This window comes from Staurois parvus, unplaced genomic scaffold (genome assembly GCF_062004578.1).
Source record: "Staurois parvus isolate SC_StPar_1 unplaced genomic scaffold, SC_StPar_1.0 ptg000578l, whole genome shotgun sequence".
NCBI lineage: Eukaryota > Metazoa > Chordata > Amphibia > Anura > Ranidae > Staurois > Staurois parvus.
The window spans coordinates 6,692,815-6,714,724 of NW_028318374.1; the positions used below are offsets into that span (position 1 = coordinate 6,692,815).

General features: G+C 41.5%; 1 protein-coding gene across 1 annotated transcript in view; it reads right to left on the reverse strand.

The window, feature by feature from the left end:
• Positions 1–21,910, reverse strand: part of USP33 (ubiquitin specific peptidase 33) — a 151,952-nt gene that overhangs the window by 90,619 nt on the left and 39,423 nt on the right. The window contains exons 2-6 of the mRNA XM_089692189.1: positions 18,962–19,065; positions 14,175–14,228; positions 14,024–14,086; positions 4,984–5,118; positions 308–410 (exon numbers count right to left, since the gene is read on the reverse strand). Of these exons, the coding sequence (XP_089548315.1) occupies positions 308–410; positions 4,984–5,118; positions 14,024–14,086; positions 14,175–14,228; positions 18,962–19,042 (436 nt within the window). The 5' untranslated portion in view covers positions 19,043–19,065. The remainder of the gene's footprint in view (positions 1–307; positions 411–4,983; positions 5,119–14,023; positions 14,087–14,174; positions 14,229–18,961; positions 19,066–21,910) is intronic.

Here is a 21,910-nt window from a genome sequence, read left to right on the forward strand (position 1 = left end):
CAGATTGCATAACTAAGATTTCTGGCCTTTATAAAGTGACATGAATGCAGCCCATGACAGAGAAAGTTAGAAGAGGGAGTTGATTAAGAAGTGAAGTGCTGGAGAGAGACCAGCAAAGTGATCAATAAAAATGATGAAAGCCTGTTTGATTTCTTAGAAGTGCAATCTGGCATCCAATGTATTCTGTGCATATATACATATGTATACATACACAAACATACACACAATAAAGTTTATACACACACATGCATTTAGTGTGCCAGAATAAAGTAGCTTTAGGTTTTCTGAAATTATTTTTTAAACTTACCTCTAGTCTTTAACTCGTCCTCCTCTTCCAGTTCTACATCCAGATTATCATAAACCACGGCTGGTGGGGTTTTCAATGTAAGGTTTGTTGTCATTTTTAAATCCTTTGTGAAAAAAAATTTTTGTAAGTACTTTGTTGTAGGACTATAGAATGGAGGACAATCAGCACTCAGTCCTGTTTATAAACTAAACTGCCTTTAATGGCTCCTAATGTTTCATCATTCTGCATAAATGGAGCCTCTCCTTCCATATAGCATTAAACAGGAAGACTCTGAGCTGGAAAGAGGTATAATAAAGCTGTTGAGAAGTATTCTGGTCTTTTGTGCCAAAATGTAAAACAAAGCAGATATTGCTGGTTCAATGGCGCTATGCAGGGGATCAGATATGGCACCTGGATCTGCCTACTTTTAATAGTTAGGCTTTAAAAAACACTCCACAGAGATAGATAGATAGATAGATAGATAGATAGATAGATAGATAGATAGATATGGATAGATGGATGGATGGATGGATGGATGGATAGATAGATAGATCGATCACAACCTCCAGACATTCCAATAAACTGTAGGCTGAAGTCGTCTTGCATGACTGCTCAGCGCTTGCTTAGACAGACAGACAGATAGACAGATAGATAGATATGAATACATAGATAGATATGAATAGATAGATAGATAGATAGATAGATAGATAGATAGATAGATAGATAGATAGAATGACCACAACCTCCAGATATTCCAATAAACTGAAGGCTGAAGTCGTCTTGCACGACTGCTCAACGCTTGCTTAGATAGATAGATAGATATGGATAGATAGATAGATAGATAGATAGATAGATAGATATGGATAGATAGATAGATAGATAGATAGATATGGATAGATAGATAGATAGATAGATAGATAGATAGATAGATATTCTGCCTATGACAAGAAAAGCAAAAAGATTCACCACCTGCACGTCTACCTTCCTTTCATCCCTTCGCTGTTCTGTTTTGCGTAGGAAGTGAAGTGAAAAAGTTCATAGGAACTCCAAATCATGACCTGAAGCTTACAAAGGGCTGATGAACCTTTCTCCACCCCCACTGGCTTTTCCATATTTTAATTATTGTATAACATATGCAGATTTATAAAATGCTCCCTCTAGATGTCACCTGAATATCAGGGAAACAATAAACAACTCTGATGTCTTTCCCTCATTATCCGCATACAAAGTCTATTGAGAGTAATAATAAGGCCATTGTGTGGCACCAGGAAGCAGAGCCTGAAATATGGATCCAGTGAGCAAATATTGCAACAAGCTTTTCAAAACAATGACACCTATTGTTATGATGATTTACATTGAGCTGAATTGAACGGTCTGTTAAGTAGGCGATCATGTGGCATACTTGTTGATTGTACAATCAAACTGTAACATGTGTGACCAGCTTCAAAGGTCAGACACCCAAAACTAAAGATGTATTTTCAAACCTAGGAGACATAGAGTTGTGCTCAACAGTTTGCATACCCTGGCAGAAATTGTGAAATGTTGGCGTTGACATTGAAAGTATGACTGGTCATGCCAGAAAATTGTCTTTTATTTAAGGATAGTGTTCATATGAAGCCATTTATTATCACAGTTGCTTGGCTTCTTTTTAAATCTTATTGAGAAGAGAAATCACCCAAATGGCCCTGATCAAAAGTTTGCATACCCTGGAACGTTTGGCCTTGGTACAGACACACAAAATGACACATAGGTTAAAATGGCAATGAAAGGTTAATTTCCAACATCTGTAGTTTTTTAAATTGCAATTAGTGTCAGTGTATCCACGTGAGAGCTAACAAACTCGTTGACCATTTAAACACAGAGCAGGCTAGATACTGAGCCATGAGAAGTAGTAAAGAACTGTCAAAAGACCTGTGTAACAAGGTAATGGAACACTATAAAGATGGAAAGGAATATAAAAAGATATTCATAGTCTCGAATATGCCAGTTAGTACTGTTCAATCACTTATCACATCCGAGTTGCCAGAAAAAAAGCCTTTGCTGTGCCAATGTCACAAAAACGCCTGGTTACAATATGCCTGAAAACACCTTGACATGCCTCAGACTTTTTTGTGACATTGGTGCAGTAAAGACTTCTTTCTTTGAACTTGACCATGCATCTCATTTTTGATAAAGTATCGTTGTATTGTGCTTCTTAAAAACAACCACACCGTCTTTTTTCCAGAACAACCTGTATTTCTCCTGCGATTACCTGTGCGTTTTTCTTTGTATCCTGAGCACTTCTTCTGGCAGCTGTGGCTTCAATCTTTCTTGGTCTACCTGACCTTGGCTTGGTATCAAAAGATCCACGAATTTTCCACTTCTTAATAGGTGATTAAACTGACTGGCATATTTAAGGCTTTGGATATCTTTTTATATGCTTTTCCATCTTTATAAAGTTCCATTACATTGTTACGCAGGTCTTCTGACAGTTCTTTTCTGCTTCCCATGGCTTAGTATCTAGCCTCTGGATAGAGAGAAAAACAGATGGCGCACACACCTAGTGCATTATCCAAGGTTTATTGTAAGCAGTGAAAGAATAATAAAAACATACTCACAGACGAAGCATGTATCTAAAAAGCATAGAAAAATGACAATGGCCACAACGGCAGGCAAGGTGTTCTCACTTTCAGTGCGGTCAAATGGCTGACGCGTTTTGGGGATGAATCCCTTTCCTCAGAGCTGATGACCAGCCTCTGATGCAGATGTGTGATGAATGGAAAGTAGGAGCCTTGCTGTTGATGCCTCTGGCATCAACAGCAAGGCTCCTACTTTCCATTCATGCCTCTGGCATCAACAGCAAGGCTCCTACTTTCCATTCAACACATATGCATCAGAGGCTGGTCATCAGCTCTGAGGAAAGGGATTCGTCCCCGAAACGCGTCAGCCATTTGACCGCACTGACAGTGAGAACACCTTGCCTGCCGTTGTGGCCATTGTCATTATCTATGCTTTTTAGATACATGCTTCGTCTGTGAGTATGTTTTTATTATTCTTTCACTCCTACAATAAACCTTGGATAATGCACTAGGTGTGTGCGCCACCTGTTTTCTCTCTATCCAGTGGCTGATTTCCCCGTCTGAGGAGGGCTGCACCCCTGAAGCATTTCCTTTGGTTGTCGCTGTCCTGGTACCCTTGGCTTCCCTTTTGGCTGTGCATATCCTGAGGCGCTGGAGAGTACATACGATATCCGCTTAGTATCTAGCCTACTCAGTGCATCCACATGAGAAAGAACAAACTTATTGACTATTTATACACAGACATTAATTGCAATTTAAAAAGCCACAGATGTGGGAAAATACCCTTTAATTGGCATTTTAACCTGTGTGTCACCCTGTGTGTCTGTATCAAGGCCGAACATTGCAGGGGATGGAAACTTTTCAGGGCCATTTGGGTGATTTCTGTTATCATTATTGTAAGGAAATCTGTCTTTCTAATTGACATCCATTTTTTATAATGCCTCCATTTCTAGATATGTAAACAGTTAGTTTCGGTTTTGAGCTTCGCTTGTAACTTCTCTCTCGTTTCCCGAGTCTAGTTTTTATTTCTCCATAAACGGAATCACCTTATATGGTACTCATCAGCCATTTGTACTTTCTATCTTCTTTGATAAGAGCATAATATTTCATTGGTCATTGTGGTCTAGTAACGTCCGTACAATTCTTGTTTACTACTGTTTGCACACATTAAACTTTCAGAGATTTAGCTTTTACACTTTGGTGTCTGGAGCTTTATTTCTCCCGGGCCTGGTGGTAAAAAATAATTGAGGACAATTTGGGCTACAGACAAGAATTGATCCTATCAATTAGGATTTAAGATCTGCCAAGAGCCAAACAACTATGTGATAATAAATGACTTCATATAATCACTATCCTTACATAAAGGACATTTTTTGGCATGATCAGACAAATTTTTAATATCAATGAGTAAATTTCACGATTTTTGCCAGGGTATGCAAACTTTTCAGCACAACTGCAGAGGTTGCATACAGCCAGGCACAGTAATGAATATTCCACAGGAATATGCCATACTTGAATTGAATCTCAAACCACGACCTGCCTGGAGTTTGTATGTTCTTCCTGTGCCTACGTTGGTTTCCTCCAAACACATGCTGGTAGGTTAATTGGCTCCTGTCTATTGGCCCCAGTATGTGTATGTATCAATGTGAGTTAGGGACCTTAGAGATTGTAAGCTCCTTGAGGGTTAGGGACTGATGTGAATGTACAATATATGTAAAGCACTGCAGACATTGGTGGTGATATATAAATACCTCTAATAAATAAATAATAAAGTACAGCATATACACAGGTACAGCCATTTATTACTATGGGCGACTGTACACTACAGGTTTGCCTTCCAGGCATGAAAATCCACCTGCTTTTTACATGTGCATGAAGCCTATTTCAGCTCTTGGTAGCTGCTGGAGAGTTAACTCACAAAATAGTTTTACAACTTTCAATAGCTCCAGAGGTAATATTTTTTTGCTCGTGTTTCCAGGCATCTGCTATGACCATTATATGGGCACCCAAATGTGGGGGGATGTGGGGGGGGATGTTGAATGACCACTTAAATGAAATATCCGTTGTGGGTAGACTATCCCTTTAGTAGAGAGTAAGATGAAAAACAGAAGAAAAAAAAAGAACAAACACCATGAGCACCTGTGTAGCAGTGTCCTGGGGTTTGGTGTTGGGGGACTGACAGTTCAGCTTTCGATCCAGAAATACTTCTTTGCTGCAGGTGTAACACCAGACCCGAAGTGTGGTGAGATTCACAGTGAGGCAATGCTTGGTGTCCTGCAAAAGATACAGAAAAGATATAACCTGGATAATTAGTCTGGAAATGAAGAAGCTTGGTACTTTACATTCTAACATGTAAAATCATTTTTAGTAAATGTAACCCCTAAATGAAGGACATTTAGATTTTTAAAGCACTGTACTTTTAACCATTAGCCGCCCGGCCAATGGCCGTTTGGCGGCTTCAATTGTGTCCCTGCATTCCGGGTGCACGCCATTTGGCGTGCTCCCGCACATGCGCCGTTTGCGCTAATGCAGAGCGGCGCAGCAGTGCGATCTGTCACCGGCAGTGCACCTCGGACACGGCCGATGACAGATCCGAGTACCGGCTCCCGTTGCTGGTACCATGTGACCTGCTGTGACCAATCACAGCAGGTCACATGACAGTTGTATACAATGGATGGCTTCATTCATGATGCCATCCATTGTATACTAGTGCCTAGCTGTGAATGGTCACAGCTAATCACATGCACATGTCATGTGATTAGCTGTGACCAAATCACAGCTAAGCACAAAAAAAAAAAAAAAAAAAAAAAAAAAGCTGAATGAATCGATTTCATTCAGGTAAATGCTTGCTTATAGCAAAGTAATTCTTTGCTATAAGCAAATTGTGTAAAAAAAAAAAAAAAATACTGATCACTTCCCCAAAGTAGTACAATGTTATTATGGTAACATTGTACTACTTTGGTCATAGTAAAATATGAAAAAAAATTTAAAAAAAAAAAATGTAATAAAAAATTAAATATAATAAAAAAATTAAAAAAAATTTAAAAAAAAATATATATTTTTTTTTTTCATACTGTCACCAGTCAGTGTCCCTGTTCACCACTTTTGCCAGTTATATGATGACACTGTACTGCACTGGTGACAGTATGTAAAAAAAAAATAGTGAAAATAATTTTTTTAATTTTTTAATTTTCCGAAAAATTAGGACAAAAAAATACAACTTAAAAAAACTCGCCATGCCTCTTATGAAGTACGTCGGACTGTCTACTCTGCAAAAAGTGGTCATTTGGGGGATATCTGTACTATTCTGACATTCTTGGACCTCAAGAAATTAGATTGGCTGTCAGTACTTCAGGATTGATCAATAATCAGATCTATACCATAGTTTGTGAACTCTATAACTTTCCTATAAACTAAAAAATACATCCTAATTTGGGTTATTTTCACCAAAGACATGTAGCAGAATACATCTCGACCTAAATTTACGAAGAACAATTATTTATTTGTAAACTTTTATAACAAAAACAAAGAAAAATGTGTTTTTTTTTTCAAAATTTTTGGTCTTTTTTTGTTAATTTAGCAAAAAATAAAAACCCCAGCGGTGATTAAATACCACCAAAAGAAAGCTCTAGTTGTGTGAAGAAAATGATAAAATTTTAGTTTGGGTACAATGTTGTATGACCGCGCAATTGTCATTCAAAGCGTGAGAGCGCTGAAACCTGAAAAATGGCCTGGGCAGGAAGGTGTAAAATTGCACGGTATTGAAACGGTTAAACAACTGTCATTTTTTCACCTTAATTTCATTCTTAGTGCTGTTGCTGATCTCCTGCAGCCTCTTGGCAGCTGGTGACATCCCCTGTTTCTGTACAATGTAGGCAGATCATGGTTAGTGGGAGAGACTGGCAAGATGCTGTACTCAAAAAGCTGTGGTAAACCCAATACGTACTTGCTGAGCCAATGAATGAAAAGTGCAGGCCAGAGACAGTCAGGCTGGGGATGAAACAGCTAGGTGTTGCTGGATTTCCTCCAGCCAGAAAATGAGGTGGGCACTAAATGACTTGCTACAGCTTTAAATGCACACTGTTAGAAGCGCACAGTGTGCAGTGAAATCAAAGTAATTTCACTACAGGAAAGGAGCCTGTACAACTGTGCAAGACTGAAGGTAAGACTGGAGCTCAGATTTAAAGTTGTTCTAAAGGCAGAAGGTTTTAGATCTTAAAGCGGAGCTCCACCCAAAAGGGGAAGTTCCGCTTTAAGGACTGCTCCCCCGCTCCCCATTAAGGATTGGCACCTTTGGGGGGCAGGGGGGAGCGGTTACCCGAATTTGACAGGTACCTGCTCCCACTTCTGGTCCGATCGCCTAGGTGATCGGAAGCGGGAGATGTCCTCCCTCCCGCCCTGTAGTCTTTTGGGACACTTGACAGGTCCCAGAAGACTACAGGATCATTCATGAAGTGCCGCGCTACTCACGCATGCGCAGTGCCCACACTGAAGATGCTGGCCTCCTGGAATACAGGACGGCCGGTGAAAACTGGCTGCGGGGGACAAACCGCGGGACCGAGGGACAGGTAAGTGGCTGTTTTTTAAAAGTCTGCAGCTACAGTTTTTGTTTCACGCCGCTGTGTCCCTGCATGGGCCGGCGGCCATCTTTAACCCTTTCATGGTCAGTTTTTCTTTACCTACTATGTCTATGTCTATTGTGGATCAATAAATTACCTTTTAAAAACGATATCACACCATTGTGGCATCCTTTCTTGGGACTCTTGTGTCCACCACCCACAGAGTCCTCAGGGAAGGGAGTCCAGAGGTGCAGTATCCAACCGGATGATCCAGAGGGAACCCCATAAAAGGATAGAGGTGCCCAGAGGGAAGCCCAGAGATGATAGACATGCCCATAAGAGGATTCCACTGAACCATGGAGATGATATATTTTTCTATATGTATATTGGAATTATGCATCTGGTGAGTGTATAATTCGAATATTTGATCACCAGAAGACGCACAGTGGATCACTTACCTTATCTATATATATTACATAGACTTTGGCACTGAGTAGTCACTTTTATGTATATGCACTACTGTCACTTTTAGTTATCTTTCCATTACAAGTGGGATTACATGCTCAATAAGACTGTGCAATTGTGGTCATACTGTTGCAGACCATTTTCTCGGTATATCAGTATTTGCATTCTATATTCTATTGTTATTGGAATTTCAGCGCTGCGCCTTTGTTGTCAGTTTGGTTTAAAGAGGTTTTTTGGTGCCTTTGCGGTGTACAGCAGCTTTTTAGTGCTCACTTTTACCTTTTTGCATATTATTGACTTTTATTTTTGACAGGGTGAGTGGAACTCCGCTTTAATGCATTCTATGCATTAAAGTAAAAAAAACTTTCTGCATGCAGCTTCCCCCCACCAGTAGTCCCCCCTTATACTCACCTAAGCCTGATCTCAATTCCACGATGTGCATGAGAGCAGTGGCTCTCACAGCTCTCTCCCTCCTCATTGGCTGAGACACAGCAGCAGGAGACATTGGTTCCCACTGCTGTCAATCACAGCCAGTGATTGACTGGGGCTGGGCCGCACTCTTTGTGTCTTATGGACACACAGAGTCAGCTCAGGAGAGAGCATGAACGAGTGCCCCAAAAGCAAATGGATTGCTATGGGGCACTTGGCTGGGGGGAGAAGCCAGGAGTGCTGGAAGGGGACCTGAGAAGCGCTGTGCAAAACCATTGCACAGAGCAGGTAAGTATGACGTGTTTGTTATTTAAAAAAAAAAAATATTCAATTACTTAGTAGTTGAGTTTACAATGTACATATACTTTAACATGCAACCACAACCCAGCAGGTGAATACACAGTTGAAATGCTAACACAGAGGAATTGCTTTTACTACTCTAAGATTTCAAAATAAAAAGTATTTACTAAAATATAGATGGAGAAATAACAGACTGTCACCAGTGAACTCTCCTTTTAAAAAAGGTTGACCGACTGTTATGTTGATTCAGAAGCTTCAATAATTTAAATCACTGGCCTGAAACAAACATGCAGATCATGAGTAGTAACTTTTCTTTTGATTTCACTAGTTGCATGCTTGTTACAGCCCAGTGACTAAAAAATATTGAGTAAACGATAACCCTGCAACTAGCATTTTTCATAGATGACAAGCAATGGCGGCACTTCTGTGTTTGTCTCAGTACAGTTCTACTATTAGGGTGTCAATCCCAGGAGAACCGGCACAATAACAAGAAGACTGTTTCTCAGCTCTTGTGTCAGACGGGGACGGGTGCTCTTCCTTTCCAATAAGCAATCATACACAGCTAATCCCCGGAGAGCTGACTGATTGCATCAGCAAATACACAGTGCTGGAAAATTACAGAAGGTTTCACCAGACACAGGAAGCTGGCTTATCGCCCAATCAGTGTTTCCGAAATACTTAAATACTTTTCAGAAAAGTTTATCTATCCCAAACCACCAGTCCCACATTCAGATTTCACTGGAAACAAAGAGAAGAATACAAATCTGGTTCTGGTTAAAGTGGAACTAGGGGTAAAATCAAAGACCACATATATGATGTAGTCTAATAATAACAATAAAGTGTATTTTAAGTCAAAAAAACAAAAAAAAGAGTTTTCTAACTTTGGGTAGAACTGAAACTGTTAAAACCCATCAGGTTTTTACTACTTAAAGAGGAACTCTACCCATTTGCTACATATACTGTAGCTGCTGAAGTCTATCCAGAAGCCTGGGGCAGCTCTGTAAATAGCAACCAGCTCTTGTGGTTGTGAGCACAGGTTCACCCCACCACAATTATAGGTTAGAAGTGAGGTTTGGGAGGTGGACCACAGCCCCATGTCCACAGGAGCTGGTTGTATTTGTATAACAGACCTCTCTGGTTTTCAGGACTCCCAGGACAATCTCTAAGAAAGGGGAAACGGAGCAGGCATCTGTCCTTCCTGCCTGAAGACTTTTTTTTTCTTTGCACCTGCATCATAATTGGATAGTGACTGCAATTCAATGGTCTCATAAAATGCCATGACGTGCAAAGGCTACCCCCAGCAAGCGGTGCGAGGCAGGTTTTGCAATGGATGCACCATCTACCTTTCCATGGCTTCTGCTTTTCAGTCAACAATAGCTGTAATATTGGACATCAGTCATTGGGCTATCTGAGAACACCATCTGCTGATCTGTATAAATGTGTAAGCCAAGAGTTCTCGACTCCACCCATTGCAGGTTCCCTGCTGAAACGAATACTGAGATGGAAGGGGGAGCTGCTCAGCATGATTTCATGTGTGACAAAGGTCCAATCCAGAATGCTCCAACTACTGATTGCTGGGGCCCAAGGGACGGAATTCAAACTCCAAAGGGCAGCAGGTTTGGCACCAGGGCATTAGAGGCCTGGGAACGCATTAAAGTCAATTGATATGTTTAATACCAGTAGCTAAACAACTATTTTTTATTTTGGAAATATTTATGTAGTACTGTATGTCTGTTGTAGTTACGTTGTCTCTCGTCTGCATCACTCGACACTTGCTATTTCTAAAGGTTGCACTAAACTGGTTTGGGCTCTTCAGTGGCCTTGACCTTCTGAAGCTTCCTGATAAAATGCCTAGACAATCTGGTTCCCTGACAATGTTTCTGCACTTTCTGGCTGTGAAAGCATTTGAGCAAGTGAATGGCAGCAGACATGCTACAAATCTTTGCAGAGAAGGGAGTCCTGTCTGGCAATACCGTCATACAATGCAGATCATGTTATTGCAGGTCATCCTGGAGAGACGAGAGTCCTGGGCAGAAGTTGGCTGCCTCACCAGGCAGGTATCTCAGAACAGTAAAAAAAAAAAAAACTCCTACAGCAGCACTTAGGTTGTTGCTGATGATTTTTTGCCATACATCTGTACATATAATTAAGAGAAAAGTGTACTGAAGTATCTGAATTACTCAACCTTGTATGTACAGCATAAGAGCCTACACGTGTTTGCATACACATGTAGGTGATGCAGGGTGATGGAGGTATTTTTCCTTTTTTTTAGTTTTTCTTATTTATTTATTTTATTATTTTTTTCAGATACTTATATAGTGCCATCAATTTACGCAGCACTTTACATATATATTGTACATTCACATCAGTCCCTAACCCTCAAGGGGCGTACAATCTAAGGTCCCTAACTCACATTCATATACAAGGGCCAATTTATACAGGATCCAATTAACCTACTGTCAGGGCTCCGGGTATGACCAGAGGTGTGTGGACTGACACAGGGAAACGCAGGCTTCAGGTATAGTGTAAATAAGACAATTTATTAAGACTAAACAACACAAACGCAGTGCAAGGTAAACATAACACAGTGCAAACAACCCAAACTCCAACAGATAACCATATATACAAATCAAACGTAGTCAGGCAGGCCGGGTCGGTAGAAAACGGGCAAACAGGGTACCAGGAGCGAGCGGAAGAGTGGTCAGGAATAGCCGAGGTCAGGACAGGCGGAGTTCGTTCAGAGTCAGGATCAAAGCAGAGTCAGGATCAGGCAGGAAGCAGACAGGATGCAGGTACAGGGGCTCATGGGAAACATACACCAAGGCACTGACTGCAGGTCTGTCCATTCCTTAAATACACCTCCTGCAATCAGCCTCAGGTGATGGCTGATTGCAGGAGTGAGCTTCTGGTTGCTGAGAGCACCAGCTGGCCAACCCTGGTACTGCAGCCCACACGGCAGATGAGTCCCACCACTAATGGTGAGTCCATTCCTGACACCTACCAGCATGTCTTTGGAGTGTGGGAGGAAACCGTAGTACCCAGAGGAAACCCACGCAGGCACAGGGAGAACATGCAAACTCCAGGCAGGAGGTGCTGTGGCTGGAATTCGAATCAACGACCCTGCCCATTTATTCTATTTAACCTTTTTAACATATTTTACATTTGTGTTCACTTATTATTATTCCTTTTAGCTATGTGATAGCCATTGGGCAGGTGATAGGTACTCTCAACCCAGAAATGCTCAGAGCTGAGAGCTTCTGAGTTCACACTATGCTGAGGACAACAGGGAACATATGTTTCCTGGTGTCCTGCCGCTCGCCATCTTGACGCTGTTTGTTGTGATCCCAGACAGAGGAGAGCCCAGGAACCAAGGAGAGGGCTTCACCCAGCAAGATCCATAAAAGTGATTGGGGGCTCTACAGATGTCCAGATCACTTTTACGAAAAAGCCCTGGGCCTGCTGAAATAGGCAGAAAAGAGCTCACAGCTGTAACCCTGAGCTTGTTTTGACCCTTTCAATGCCTAGACGTATGAGACACACCCCAAGAGTTGAAATTGTTATAATGTTTCACTTAAAGTGAATGTTGGGTGAATGTCACATTCACTGGTTTATAAATACGCCCCCTGGAGTAAGCCGACATGTGATACATTAGAAAATGTCTACAAGGTTGGTTCCTACCTAACAAAAGCAGTGGGAAATACTGGTGTACAATTTATGGTATAATACAGTGGTGGCCCCTTACGGTAAATGAAATTATCATCAGAGTTGAATACCAACTTTTTTCTTTAGTTTTGTATTGAATGAGGAAGGTTAGATTCTAGGCCAGCTTTTTTATTGCTATCTGTGTCGTCATTAGGCCACTTTTCCACATTAAGCTCACCAAAGACCGCAAGCGGTCATGGTAATGGTTTTGGTGATGCTTTTTTTTTTTTTTTTTTTGATATTGTACCTCCATCTGTCTTTATATTAGCTTGTATTTTTTCCTTACAGAAAAATTCATACTGGGAGAGTGATAGCCAGCACTGAGAGCCAATTAGGCTCCACTGCATGTAGAGCACTGTCAATCTAAAACTGGGGGGAACACACTTTCATGACACGTTTCCTTAAGGCTAAGTTCACGTTAAAAAAAAATAATAATTGTACAGATTTTTGCAGGGAAAAAAAGTGCATTTATTATTTATGTATTTATTTTTTAATAGCAGCTTGCAAAGCACTGCACCCACTATCAGTGGATCTCAGATGCGATGTCAGGGTCCTGCAAACTCCTCCTCGGACTCTGTACTTCTATACAGGCTTTGAGTTGCAGAGCTGAAGGAAATGTTATTGGACTGTGAGTGTGCTGGTTACTGCAGTTGTGTTCCTTTGAGAACTACATGTTCGTATACCATGGTGGCAGACAGGACATGTAGTTTATTCATTCACAGATCTCTGTGCATGAATGATGTGGCTTTGCAGGCGAAGCCATGCAGTATTCTAAATGTGACATCAGGTGCAGGGACAGGATCGATTGCCTACTATAACAGGAGAGACGATCAGGGGGTGTCAGGAGGATATGTGCTGAAGCCTGTTACACGTTACACCATAAATACCAGTGTACCATGCTCCAAAAAGTAAACATATCCTTTGAGACCACCCAACCTCCGCTAGTTCTGCAAGGCATGCTTATGTGACTTAGCCCTGCAGACTCCTCCTCCCTGAGCCCCTGAGGGAAGATGATTAGGAAGGTGGGTGAAGATCAAAGAAAAAAAAAAAGAATATATACATAAATATATGTGTGTGGTCTTCTGCTGCTGTAGCCCATCTGATTCAAGGTTCTACATGGTTGTAACAAGTGTTTATTTGAGTTACTGTTGCCTTTCTATCATCTCGAAAAAGATACTCAGACAAGCCTGTCTGGCACCAAGAACCATGCCACATTCAAAGTCACTTAAATCCCCTTTTCTTACCCATTCTGATGCTCAGTTTGAATTTCATTTAGTCGTCTTCACCACGTCTAGATGCCATGTGATTGGCTGATTAGCAATTTTTGTAACCAAGCAACTGTACAGGTGTACCTAACAAAGTGGCCAGTGAGTGTGTAGGTATGTATGTATTTATACATAGACACTCACCGGCCACTTTAATAGGTACTCCTGCTCAACTGCTTGGTTACAAAAATTGCTAATCAGCTAATCAAATGGCAGCAACTCAATATCTATCTATCTATCTATCCATCTATGTTTTTTAACCCCCCGTGTATATATAGCAAAAAAAAAAAAAAATCAGACTTGGCCAGAGATGGGATCTAAGCCAGGAAAAAATAGCCTTTTGATGTCTAAATGCGCTGTTTACACAGGCCTAATGGATCGGAAGGGCCATAGGTATACCAGAGAAGGCGTGGATAAGTACTCCATTGCCAGAGGACAGTTGAATTGAAAAACACTGACCTGAGAATGAGTGGTGCTATGGTCCACGTGAGATTCTCCGCAGCCAATGTAAGAACAGCCATTCTGCCAAAAATAAAGAGTAATATGTCTACAGCATCCAGCACAGGGAAATGTAAAGCCATCTGTAACAATTGTTCCTGACAGTTCTTACCTCTAAGCAAGCCCAAAGGTTTGGTCCTCTGACTTTGCAGTCCAGGCAGCTGCCCTGTAGACAACATCAAGAGAAGACAATTAGAGGAGAATCATTGCCATTTCTAAATCTTTCACCCCCAGCTGGAACAACATGTTGCGCTTGGGGCCTAACATAACCCGGCTTTCACCCGCACAACTGCAACTCTGCACGTTCTGCCGTCTCCGCTCTGGAGATAAAAATGCTAAGATTAAAAATTGATGCAGAGCTGAATTATACTTCAGTGCAGAAGTAAAGGCAGGAAATTGCCTGCATAGCTGGAAATTGGCACGTGTGGAAGCTCAGAGCTCCTGACAGCTGCGGTTTAGAGAAATGTTATGAGAAAAATGCTGCAGTTACAGCATGCTTGTTTACACTGATACATGGTGCGACACCGTGTCAAACTCTGGGCAAGACTAAAGAGAACCTGTCACAAAGCCAGGTAACCAATTCAGAATCCACAGTCAGAAGCAGTCATTCTCAAACCCACAACCCTGAATATTAGTTCTGCCCATGCACTAATGTAGTCAGTACCATATTCTAATATACTTCATATTCCCTATAAAACATTACAGTGTCAAGTTTAGATAACCGTAGACAGGAAACATGACAGCAAAATTTGATTTTTTTATTGCTATGGGCTATGATGTACTATGCTACACAGCCCAAAGAAAACAATGGACTAATGCAACACTTGGATGATTGTCAAGTCATTTACAGCTACTTTAGGAAGTGTACTAGAGGCTGAAGGACATCCCAACTAGCTGGAGAACCTCAACTGGTACTGGACACTGCACCAGTGGAGTGCCTGTGGCTGATTTGCCAAAACAATCATCATAGCCACTGACAGGAAATGTCATAGCCTCAAGCAATACAAATTGAACGATGTCTGTCTGCTCCCTATATTCATCTCCTGCTGAACAACATGGTTAAAGCTGAATTCCAGAAATGCAGGCATACCATGAGGTAAGTCTAATGAAGTGCGTCCCACCTCATAGGTTATCTCTATTATTCAGATCGAACAGGTTTATTGTACTCCAGGAAAGTAACTTCCGGAGCTCTGACTGCTCACTGTGGTCTCGGTTCCTTCAGAAGCAGAGTTGCTGGAACTGCTATGCCTGCCCCTTCCCTCCTTCTGCCCATTCACAGAAGCTTTTGTATCATGTCAACTCATTCGCAAAATACAAAGGCTTCTGTGAATGGGCAGCAGAGGGGAGGGGTGGTAATAGCTGCTGTGTGAGCTTCTCTTCTCTCACTGCCAGATATAGGTGCCATTATTATTATACAGTATTTATATAGCGCCAACAGTTTACACAGCGCTTTACAATATAAGTGCAGTCAATGCAATTACAATACAATTTCATACAGAAGGGATGAGAGTAGGGGTGGACTGACCATTTGGAAACTCGGGCACTGCCCGAGGGTCCGGGGTCAGTAGGGGGCCCCATGAGATGCCCCTGGTACCTTTTTCATAGGCTTTTTTGAGTTTGGGCAAGGACACAGGGGCCCCATGATCCCCTATTGCCCAGGGGCACCATGAGTTGTCAGTTCGCCCCTGGATGAGAGAGCACTGCTCGTTAGAGCTTACAATCTATGCACCTAACTGGACTTAACTCATAGTGTGCCTTGACTTTTTGCAAAGTTGCTGAATTTTTGGACTTTAGCTTTAAACAGCGGTGGGGGTGGGGCACTGTCGACCATGCTAGCTGAGAAACCACAAGACAGGTCAGAACGGTGCCAAGTGCTACATGCACTTGCTTCCTTGGGGTATTCAACAATGATTTTTTCTTGTAAGTTGTGGCAATACTTTAATGGTGGAGACTAAGGAGTGAGATACTGCACTTGGTTCTACCATGAAGGTTCAAATGTACTACGGAGGAGTTACACTCAATGCCTTATCAAGTCTTGTGGCAACATTAGAAGACTAGACTGTAAAGTAATGTTTGACAGGCTTAACAGTGACCTCCAGTAGTATCTCAGAACACCAACATTACACCAAATTCATCCAGATTTTAACCTCCAAACAAATGTCATACATAAAAAAAAAAAAAAAAAAAGAAAAAAAAAAGAAAAAAAAAGAAGGAGTAGATGAAAGCTTACCCCCCCCCCCCCCCCCCGTTGGCTCCTGCTGCTGCCAGTCAGCCAATGGGGGGGGGGGGGTGGCAAGCCGCAGCTCTGTGTGTGAATGGACACACAGATCAGCGAGTGCCCCCATAGCAAGCTACTTGCTGTGGGAGGAACCGACAGAAAGGAGGAGCCAGGAGAGCCTGCGGGGAGAAGAGGAGGATCCAGGCTGCTCTGTGCAGACAGCAGGCAAGTATAACATGTTTGTTATTTTACAAACAATAATAAAAAAAATGTACCTTTAGAATAACTTTAATGTTGAACTCCAGGTATGATCTGTATTGCATACTTACATTGGTCCAGCTTGGACCATTGCAAGTATGTATATCTCATAGCCGAGTGAGGCAGCTAGGGAGGTTGACAATCACTGTAGTAGTTGGATCTACTACAATGATAGTAGCCATCTTCCAGGTCCTGTGTAAGCGGCTTTCATCTTTTTTAATAAATACAAGACATGTCTTGATTGGATGGGTAGAGAGGAGGGACAATGAATTCACAATCTCTTCCTCACCCAAGGTGCTATTGGCTTGCTTTGACATGGTAACAGATAAACAATATGGACACCCACTGTACTGTAGTATGACACTTCTAAAATGCTCTGTACCCTATTAAAAGTGGAATCAAGTATATCAGCTAACCACATTATACAGGGGATCTTTTGTTTCCAGATTTTGCTATTGAACATTTTTTTACACACATTGTGCACTTTTTTCAATATACAAAAAAACAAACATACAAAACCACTACTGCAGGTTCTATTGTACGTTTACAGATGTTCAATGGATTGATCCATCATATGCAATATATGTGTACCGAGGAGTGTACTGAAAGTAATGCAAAAATGTTCATAACTTTTTATTAATGTAAAACTTTACTCTCTCAATCAACATTGACTATGTTTAATCCTTATGCTGCTAGCATTAATAAATGGATAGAAAAATATATCAAATGTACTTGTTTTAAACTTCCTTTCTTTAAATTTCTTCAGTTACTTTCCGGTTTCCATGCCTAGGCAAATGATGTCATACATCCCAGGAGCAGGGGCGGGCTGACCATTTGGAAACTCGGGCACTGCCCGAGGACCCGGGGTCAGTAGGGGGCCCCATGAGATGCCCCTGGTACCTTTTTCATAGGCTTTTTTGAGTTTGAGCAAAGACACCGGGGCCCCATGATCCCCTATTACCCCATGAGTTGTCAGTCCGCCCCTGCCCAGGAGTCTTCAAGAGGGAATGGAGGGTTCTCAGTTCAGCCAATGCCTGAGCTAAGGACACATGGATTCCAAGAAGTAAAAGCTACATGAATTGTCTGCCCTTAATCAAAATGGCAACTGCCAGAAATGCCAGGGGGTGTTTTTCCAAATGGTTTCACAGCAAAATAAAGAATGGAGAAATGGATGGATGGATGGGGGAGTTTGATTTGAATATTAAGAATGAACTAAATAGCATTTTTGGTGTGTATTGCTCAGATGCAGTGCAGTTCCACTTTAAGTTACATCGGTCGTTCCAATTTCACGCGTTGGTAACTCTTCTTCTTTTTCATTGCAAATAGATTCCAAGCAGAAGCAATGTGTCATCACTGAGTTCTTGACGAAGGAGGGGTGCAGGCTGTCCATCATCCACAGAAGGCTACAGAATGTGTACAGAGATGATACCATTGACAAAAGTTCCCAATGACAAGACATTGCTCTGATTGGTACAATCTCCATAAACATTCTGTAGTCATCTGAACCCCTCCTTCATCAAGAACTCAACGATTGCTTCTGCTTAGAATCCATTACTTACCTGTGATGAAAAGTTACTCTGCCAACATGTGAAATTTGAATGACCTAGGTTATGTAAGTTAACCAAAAAAAGTTATGCCAACTTTTGCAATACTTTCAATACAGCCCTTGAATTGTCATTGGAACTTACTATATGTATGTCATGACATTATTCTACAACACATTGAACCTGGATTGCAAAGGTGCTCTTTAATTCAAGGATGCACAAAATCCAAAAACTATACAGCTGACATGCCCCCCCCCCCCCCCCAAAAAAAAAAAATTGAAGCTGCTGCCTACATTTTGAGTGCATGGCGTCACCCAGGATCAGCATCTACTTCCCAGACCGAGATGCCAGCTCAGAGATGACACAATCCTGTAAATCTTGGTGCCTGTGCAGTTCTTGGTTGTGTTCACAAATGTTTGACAGAGATAAGCCACTGCTGCAGTCTCTCATCTAGTGACTTGCTACAGAGTTACAATGTATAGTCTGATCACTGGGGGAGAGGAGACTGAGGAAATACTTCTGCCTACATGCAACCTAGACAAAGTCTGCTGATTAGAGCGCAAGCTTTGCTTTTTAATTATAAAAAGAAGGACTTTTTTATTTATATAAGGAAGAGTCTAAATATAGTTTTGTACCTTGTGACATGTCAGGAATGTATTAATGCAGAGTACTGAACTGGCTCCCACACTGAAATTCAGGCACTTTTGCTAAATATTTACCAAGCAAAGTAGCAAAAAGAACACAAGTTTGTGCTACTGGTATAATGTACACAGACAAAGTACAAGAATCATGTACCAAAAAAGAAAAACTCTAATTTATCATATTAGCATACAATTTTTGAACAATCTCTTACGTTACCCCCAACCAGAATGCACTTACGTGTGACTTCTGAATAAGTTCTTCTTTGGTCACCTCACCCACAGATTCTAAATGGGGGCAGTCACATGCCAGCGAGGTCATTTTAGAGTTCACAGGCTTTCAGTCTGCAATATAAAAGAGAGAAGATTACTGTAAATTGGGCAAAACACAGGACAGTCCTTATCCTAATCTGAGAAGACTGTCCGGCATAACACTCATAAGAACCGAAGTCGTGGCTTGGAGACACGTGGTTTGGAGAAGCTACAGCACGTCTTCAAAATGAAAGGACAAGTCTAGTTGAATGCGACCAATTACTGCTAGCTAGAATCTAGTGAGACGGTTTTTCCCAAGACTTTACTCAGGTCTCACCAATTGTGCATGTTGTGTTATAAATGGACAGCACAGTGGCTAAATGGTTAGCACTTCCGCCTGGCAGTACTAGGGTCGTTGGTTCGAATCCCAACCATGGCACCACCTGCCTGGAGTTTGCATGTTCTCCCTGTGCCTGCGTGGGTTTCCTCTGGGTACTCCTGTTTCCTCTCGCACTCCAAAGACATGCTGGTGGGTAAATTGGTTCCTGTCTAAATTGGCCCTAGTATGTGCATGTATGAATGTAAGTTAGGGACCTTAGATTGTATGCCCCTTGTGGGTTAGGGGCTGATGTGAATGTACAATATATATGTAAAGTGCTGCGTAAATTGACGGCACTATGTAAGTACCAGAATTAAATAAATAACTCAAATGAAAAGCTACATAATTACAGAATGTCAATACATGCTATATTACATTGTGTCCATACATAAATTGACTTGTCTTCTGTAGATTTCAAAAAGCTAGCTGATGCTGCTGTTCACTGTCCTTCCCACTGCAGCCTGAGAGATTGAGAGATTGTGTAGACCAGCCGTTGCCAACACCACTGAGCATGCTCCAGTTTCACTTCTCTTCTAAACGGTTTATTTCCTCCTTTTTTTTATCTGAAGGCTTCACCTCCCTTATAGTCCCAGTACATACACAACATGGACAAAAGCAGGAGGGGAGTTTTCCCAGCAGGAGCAAATTGGATCATGCTTTGCTGGGTTTTTTTTGCCTTCCTCTGGATCAACTGGGTATTGGATTATAACTTATTTTTTTTCTATGGTTGAACTGGATGGACTTTTGTCTTTTTTCAGCCAGACTAACTATGTAACTATATAATGTCCTTACAGGATGTCTTCAACTTACAAGCCAACCTCAATGCACTGTTTAATAGGGAGTGACACAGCCTGTGATTGGCAGAGCCTCCTCCACATATCTTTACAGTGTGAGCAAAATGTTAGCTATTGTCAGTCAACTTAAAGTGGTCCTAAAGCATTAGGGCTCATGTACACGGGGCGTTAGGAAGACTCTTCTGAACGATGGACACTCCCTGCTGGAAAACGAAGGTTAACCCCTTCACGCCGGCCACACGCAAATGTGCAGCCTCCCAGCGTCTGGGCCTACCAGACACCGAGCGGCCGCACATTTGCGTTCATGTAACAAAAACCATATGTGCTGAGAGCGCGCGTCCTGCGTGCTCCCAGCACACATGTGAGGTACTCACGGAAAGGTCCCGGTCCGCTCTTTCAATCGGGACCTTTCCCGATCATGTGACCGGCCGTGACATGACGTCACGGCGGCCACATGACACGAAGCACCGTCCACCTCCCAGCGCAGGAACTCCTCTTCACGCCGGGACGATCCGGCGTGAAGGGTATAAAAACGTCAGTTTGGCCGCGTTTATGCTTGTTTGCGTTTAAAAGCATTTATAAAAGATAACCTCAGGAGACCTTCCCAAATGCCCAGAATGCATTGAAAAATAGTAAATAATTAACTATTTCAAACATTTTAAAGAAATAGAGAGAGCAGAAGCAGAAGAGCAGAATGTGTTGAGATGATCTGTCTTTTCTGGTTGTATTCACTATGGATCCCATCATGAGCATAATGCGGCACGTTCTGCCATTTTTTCCTTCAAGCAAAACCTGGAATTGACTGCGCTGGTGTACCGGGTCCATTTGAATACATGGAAAACGCTTTGCATGCATTTCTGATGATGAAAAGAGGCTCTGGACATGGAACAGTTAACCACTTGAGCCCCAGAGGATTTACCCCCCTTAATGACCAGGCCTTTTTTTGCTGTTTGGCGCTGCACTAATTCAAATGATAATTGCGCGGTCATGCAATGCTATACCCAAACAAAATTTACGTCCTTTTTTTCACACAAATAGAGCTTTCTTTTGGTGGTATTTGATCACCTGTGCGCTTTTTATTTTTTGCGCTATAAACAAAAAAACCACGAAAATTTTGAAAAAAAACAATATTTTCTACTTTCAGCTATAAAAAATATATCGTAAACTCAAAGTTAGTCATAAATTTAAGCCAAAATGTATTCTGCTACATGTTTTTGGTAAAAAAAATCCCAATAAGTGTATATTGATTGCTTTGTGTAAAAGTTATAGCGTCTACAAACTATCGTATAGATGCTGTAATTTATGCCTTTTTTTGCTATACAGCGCTGCACTAATTCAAATGATAATTGCGCGGTCATGCAATGCTGTACCCAAACGAAATTTACGTCCTTTTTTTCACACAAATAGAGCTTTCTTTTGGTGGTATTTGATCACCTGTGCGCTTTTTATTTTTTGCGCTATAAACAAAAAAACCACAAAAATTTTGAAAAAAAACAATATTTTCTACTTTCAGCTATAAAAAATATATCGTAAACTCAAAGTTAGTCATAAATTTAAGCCAAAATGTATTCTGCTACATGTTTTTGGTAAAAAAAATCCCGTGCATTAGTGGGCAAACTGGCGCTATCTAGGAGGGGCGCTAACACTATCGGAAGTCACCAGTGACACTAATACAGTGATCAGTAAAAATCTGTTCACTGTAATCAATGACACTGGTGACAGGGCAGTGAAGGGGTTAACTGGGGGGGGGGTGATCAAGGGGTTA